Raw genomic sequence first — 6400 nt, 5'->3', positions numbered from 1 at the left:
CTGCCAACCCCGTCCTGCTGGGGATGCACTGGGGGGATCTCCTTCCCCTTCCCTCTGGCATGGAGGCAAATCCCATCCTCTCCTTGTCCTTCCTCCCCCAGACAAAGAGCTGAGGATGGAGACCAGGGAGGACAAATCCCCACAGCAGAACCTCGTGGACGAGGCTGTTTTGAGCAGCTCCACAGTGCACGAACCCAAAGGGGAGGAAAATCCCCAGAGATCCCACAGGAGGAGGGACTCCAAACCCAGCCCAGGGTGCTCTGAGGAGGAAAGACCCACCCTGAGCCCGGAAGGTGGACAGAGCTTCAGCCAGAGCTCAGAGCTGGTGGCCCAGGAGGAACTTCATGATGGGGAGAAGCCCCACAAGTGTTTGGAGTGTGGGAAGAGCTTCAGACAGAGCAGCACCCTGATCAGCCACCAGATGATCCACACTGGGGAATGGCCCTACGAGTGTGGGGAGTGTGGGAAGGGCTTCAGCTGCAGCTCCGCCCTCGTAATCCACCAACGCATCCACACTGGGGAGAGGCCCTACGAGTGTCTCGAGTGTGGGAAGAGGTTTCAGAGCAGCTCCAGTCTCCTCCAGCACCAGCAGATTCACACGGATGAGAGGCCCTTCCGCTGCCCTGACTGCGGGGTGGGCTTCAAGCGCAACTCAACCCTCATCACCCACCAGCGCATCCACACTGGGGAGAGGCCCTACGAGTGTCCCCAGTGTCAGAAGAGGTTTCACACCAGCTCCGATCTCATCCAGCATCAACGGATTCACACTAATGAGAGGCCCTTCCGCTGTCCTGACTGTGGGAAGGGCTTCAAGTGCAACTCCCACCTCATCAGGCACCAGCGCATCCACACCGGGGAGAGGCCCTACGAGTGTGGGGAATGTGGGATGAGCTTTAGCCAGAGCTCCAACCTGATCTCCCACCAGAAGATCCACACCAGGGAACGGCCCTATGAGTGTGGGGAATGTGGGAAGAGCTTCAGGCAGAAGTCTCTCTTGATCTGCCACCAGAGGATCCACACTGGGGAAAGGCCATACAAGTGTGGGGAATGTGGGAAGGGCTTCAGACAGAGGTCCCACCTGATCATCCACCAAATGATCCACACTGGGGAGAGGCCCTACAAGTGCCCTGAGTGTCAGAAGAAGTTTCACACTAGCTCTCATCTCCTTGAGCACCAGCGGATTCACATGGATGAGAGGCCCTTCCTCTGCCCCGACTGCGGGAAAGGGCTTCAAGCACAACTCCACCCTCGTCACCCACCTGTGCATCCACACTGGGGGAGGGCCTACGGCAGTGTCCCCAGTGTGGGAAGAGCTTCACCAGCAGCTCTCACTTGACCAGACACCAACGGAGGCACCAGTAAAATAAGCCCTGCAAATGCCCCAACTGCTGGAAGAGCTTCATGCACTGCTCCAGTTTTATCCCCCCTCTGGGAGACCCCATGTTGGTCGGAGCCCTGGTGATCCATGCTGGGAAGTCACCTGTACCTTTGTTCACCTGGCAAAGACATGATGTGGGATTGGAGAACATGAGGGTGCCGGGCTTACGCCCGTGTCATTACATTCACTCCCACCTCTAGTGGGCTCTCCCACAAAGCCAGGGCAAGAAAGGGGCTCTTTTCTCTCCCTAGGAGAAGGGTGTCCTTTCCAGGCAGAAGGAAATACATTGCTAGAAAGAGCCAGTTGTTGATGTTGTAGTTTTCTTTGTAAATAGTTTTACTTATCCCTTCTGTTATCAATATTGTTTTTGTTCCTGTTTTAAGTCTTTATCTTTGTTGCTGTTCCAAATAAATGGTTTTTTATCCCAGCTCCGGGATCTGACCATAGCAAACAAGGGGCTGGTGATGGTTGCCATGGCACCTCGGGTCTAAGTACCCATCTGTCACCGCACTCAATGGGCTCCACGGGTGCCATCCCAGAGTCCCTTGCAGGATGCCAAGGAGTTGAATGTCCCAGACACCTCACAGGGCCCCGCCTGGCGCGGAGCAGAGCTTCAGGCAAAGGCTTTGTTTCTTCCTTGGCATACCCCTGCTGAGTCATGAGGTGGAGTAGACACACCCAGCAGCCACCATAGAACCCCTAAAAATCCCTCCTGAGAATCCCTTAGGACTTCTAAAACCTTCTGGCAAAATAAGACTGGAAGGGGGTTTGCAATCCAATCCCAGTTCCTGACTTCGTCAAAGGTACAGTGAGATTGGAGAGGTAAATTTGAAATTTCCACGTAATTTGTCCCACAGGGTTAATGACCTGCAATACCAGATAGATTTCCTTGCAAATGTAGCCTCGGATTGATTCTGATCATGATTAGACAGAAAGCATCCTGATCTCAGAGTTTTTTCTTCCACAGCATAGAGTGCTCTAACAATTTAGATATTCTGCTCTAAGAAGCAATTTTGAAGCCAACAGGGCTTCTGCTTCGGAGTTGTTGGAGCCCATTGCAGGTAGAGCTCTCCTGCTCTAGCAGTGGGAACCTGCCTTCCCTGTGCCATCAGCAGGGCAGGTCCCACTGCTAGGAAAAAGCCCCAGGCCAGCCCCTGCTCTTGCAAGGCCTCGGCACAAAGGGCAGGAGTGCTACTCGTGCTGGCAGCGGTGCCGTGGAGAGCCTGAGGCACCAAAGTGCGCCTTAACAGCAGCAGCTGCTTCTTTGCAGGCCGTGGCCAGAAGCCTCCCTTGGCAGCCCGGCCTGGAGGCACACCACTGCAGAGCTGCTGCCTCATAGGGGCTCCTTCCTGTCTGGGGCTCTCCGGTAAAAGCCACTTGTGCCGGGTGGAGCCTGGACTGGGAAGCCATTGTTCCCAGCAAGCACCTTGGTGGACAAGAGATTAATGATAAAAACTCTTCCCCGCCAGCAGAGACAAGGCAGGGGGCAGAGCAAAGCGCGTATATGCTGTGTGTGCCCAGGAACAGGCCTGCTTATGGTGATGGCTGTCCAGAGGCTCACTGCCCCTGTGTAGCAGCCTGGCTGCCCCTCATCATACATTCCTGGCCAGAAGCCTTGTGAGCTCACCCAGCACAGCAGAGAAACCACACATGCACAGGAATTCCTCCTTGGGGAGGGATGGGGGTTTCCTAGATCAGGCTATACAAAGCTCCTGATCTTGGAACATTGCTGGGATGAGGCATCCACTTCTCCTGGAAAAACAGCTGCAGTTCCATGCCACTTTTACAATTGTAAAATATTTCCTCTTTCTAAGAAATGTAAATCTGCCCTCATTCACTTTAAAGATATTGATCCTTGTTCTGTCACAGCACGATTTGGGAGAAAAGAACTTTGACCAAATTTCTTTCATTTTCAAAGACCTTGGAGAGGACACAAAATCTCCCAAGATGGGGGATTTGGAGGCCTCATCACAAAACCAGCAGGGAGAGTCTGCAGGCTCTGGGCTCAGTGGTGTGGAGACTGAGGACAGAACAGGTATAACCTGGGAGGGATGGAAGGGTGGTGTCAGAGAGGCTGGAGCTTTTCTTCCTAGTGGGAATGAGCCAGAAGAAGACATATATTATAGCACCCTAAGGGCAGCTGGTGGAGGTCCAGAGTGGACACCAGGAGAAGGAATTTCCCCTGCCAGGGCAGGGGCTGTGGTGCAGCACGTCCCCAGCAGGAGCCTGGAGCAGCCCAAGGCTTTGTGTGGGCAGGCAGAGGCAGGCAGGAGGCAGAGCTGTCAGCAAAGGAAGGGGCCAGCCAGGTGGGGCAGCCGGGGGATGCCGACAGCCTGCAGGGACAGAGGCGCAGCTTTGCTCAGCACCAGAGACACCTTTCCCTTGCTTGTCCCCAGCTGCCATCACTGCCTCCAGGGTTCTACTCTGACTGGAATTTGGGGACACTTTCACATGAGTTGTGTCTCTCAGTGTCCATTACCACTATAAGAAACTTCCCTGTTTCAATCTCACTTTGAGTCCCTGAGAAGTTCTTTGAGCACATTCTGAGGGACTGAGTCTGATGCAAAGAGCACCAAAGCCCCAGAGGGTCATTAAAGTCCTGGTGCTGTGTCTGTGCTGCTGAGCTGGGCCGGGCTCCTGGCCCAGAGGCAGCTCCTGGCAAGGGCAGCGCTGCAGAGAGACAGCTCTGGCCAGGAGCAGCTCCTGTGCACAGCCCAGCAGGGCCTGGGGCACGGCCGGGCCCCTCAGGGACACCAGCAGGGCACAGACAGAGCTCACAGGGGCTCAGCACTGCCAGGGGCTGTGGCATGTCCCAGAGGGGGCTGTGTCACAGCAGCTCCTCTGTGGCTGTGTCATAGAGGCACAGAGCAGCTGGGATGTCAGCAAGGGCTGTGTGACAGCACAGAGTGGGTGTGTGAGGTCTCAGGTTGGGCAACTGTGACATCACAGAGTTTGTTGTGTGAGGTCATTGAGCAGCTACAGCATCACAGAGGGGATTCTGTGACATCACAGAGCAGGCTGTGACACCATGGCATGGCTATATGACATCATGGGGCAGGCTGTGAGGTCAAAGTGTGTGCTGTGACATTACAGAGTGGCAGTATGACATCACAGAGAGGGTTTTGTGACATCACTGAGGGGGTTGTGACATCACAGAGTTGGCTGTGATGTCATAAGAGTAGGGTGTGAGACCCTATGAGCAGACTCTGCCATCATAGAGGGTGGCTCTGTGATATCAGAGAGTGGGTTGTGACATCACGAGTGAAGCTGTGTAACATCAGAGAACAGGCGGTGATCATCACAGAACAGACTTAACATAACAAGGTGACTTTGTGAAATCACAGGGTGTCTTTTGGGACATCACAAAGTCCTCTGTGACATCACAGCACAGCGTGGTATGACATCACAGAAAGCGGCATCCCCTATATAGCGCCTGTGAGGTGACATCCCAGGCCTGTGTGACATCACAGAGGTTGTGTGGATATCCCAGGGCTGTGTGACATCACAGGGTTGGGAGGCTCCCAGCACAGAGACTGACCACCCAAGTTACAGTTCTGGAGTCTCTGCAAATGTTCAAACATTCCTTTGGTGATCCTGTGTGTCCCTTTCAACTCAGAATGTTCTGTGATTCTGGGATTACAATTCCTGCTCTCGCTACTCGTTCCCCCATTGTCTATGATCCAAAGAGAGAAAAAAGCAAACCTTGCAGCAGTGTTTGAGTTGGCTGAGGAAAAACCAGATGTGAAGTGGAAGCTGCAGGGTGCCGGTGGAATAGGGCACACCCGGCCCTGATTTCAACAATTTATTAAGGTTGATTAATTAGGATATTTGTGGGAACGTCAATAGAGATTCAGTTGCTTCCAGTTACACCCCTGGCTCAGCCCATTTGGAGTAGGTCCAAGGGCTTCTTTGCCTTCACTTTCTTTGGTATGACTGCTCACATTCTGTGGTCAATAAACAAAATGTTTTTGTAGAGTCTTCTTCCTGATAATAAGACTATTTGATAATAAGACTGATAAGCCAGTATCTCAGGAATGTATTTGGACTTGGTCAGCCTATTGTTCTAAAATCTAAGAGAAAGGTTAGGAAACGTACAAAAAGAGTTAATTAAGGATTCTAGTTATAAGAAGTATATAATAGTAGCTTAATAGAATTAATAGGAATTTAATAGTAATTATAAAGTAAGGATTATAGTTTTATACCTATATAATAGTATTTTATAAAGCTATGAATATATATATAAATGTATAGTAAAAATCAAAAAATCTTTTTCACCATCACTCCAACTTTCCCATCCTTCTCCAAGTGATAGGAAACTGAAATCACTCTCAGGAAGCTCTGATCTTTGCACGCTCCAATCCCAGGCTTACCTTCTTTGGGAAGTGCCCTCGGGCTATGCCCAGGCCTGGTCTGGGGCAGGGAGCGGCCCTGCCCCGGCCAGCCCCTCTCAGCGGCAGCCCCTGCCCTGCTCAGGGCTCCCTTCCCCAGAGCCTACTCCCCAGCGCTGGGGCAGCGCCCGGGCGGCTGGGCTGTCCTGGCGGGCAGCCGAGTCCCTGCCCCAGCACAGCGCCCTGGGCTGCAGGAGCCTGCTCTGCAGGACAGCCCTGGGCACCTGGCTGCAGCCCCGGCTGCTCAGCCCTGCAGCAGAGCCCCGCATAGGGAGCTGTACGCGGGCTGTGCCTGGGCTCGGGGCAGCAGGGAAGCCAGCCCCAGGGGCACACGCCCTGCCCTGGGGCAGCGCTGAGGGTCCTCTGAAAGCTCTAAAAGCTGTGGGGATGCCCCAGCTCAGGAGATCCATGCAGGAACTGCAGCTTCTCTTCCCACAGCCAGGGAATGACTGATTTCAAACCTGGGATGGTTTTCTGCTCTAGTGAGCCCCGAGAGTGAGCTTCTGCTCTGTTAGCTCCCCAGCCCAGGCTGAGTTTACCCCCTCTGTGCCTCTGTAGCTGTGCCCGGGCTGGCTGCAGGCAGTGCCCCAGCCCTGCTGGGCTGTGCACAGGGAGCTGCTCTCTGGCCAGAGCT

The 6400-nt window shown here is 53.7% G+C and overlaps 1 protein-coding gene across 1 annotated transcript; it reads left to right on the top strand.

The window, feature by feature from the left end:
- Window positions 1-274: 274 nt before the first annotated feature.
- LOC115916507 (zinc finger protein 2-like) lies at window positions 275-1362 on the top strand (the record flags this gene model as incomplete). Its single annotated transcript, XM_030970241.1, is given in 3 exon segments — window positions 275-1219; window positions 1221-1271; window positions 1273-1362. Coding segments are annotated over 3 exon segments (1086 nt in total), but the record flags the coding sequence as incomplete, so codon positions are not given.
- Window positions 1363-6400: the final 5038 nt, after the last annotated feature.

Source organism: Camarhynchus parvulus, unplaced genomic scaffold (genome assembly GCF_901933205.1).
Source record: "Camarhynchus parvulus unplaced genomic scaffold, STF_HiC, whole genome shotgun sequence".
Lineage (NCBI taxonomy): Eukaryota > Metazoa > Chordata > Aves > Passeriformes > Thraupidae > Camarhynchus > Camarhynchus parvulus.
Note: the sequence above shows the minus strand (reverse complement) of the source record. Positions and strands in the feature narration are given on the sequence as shown.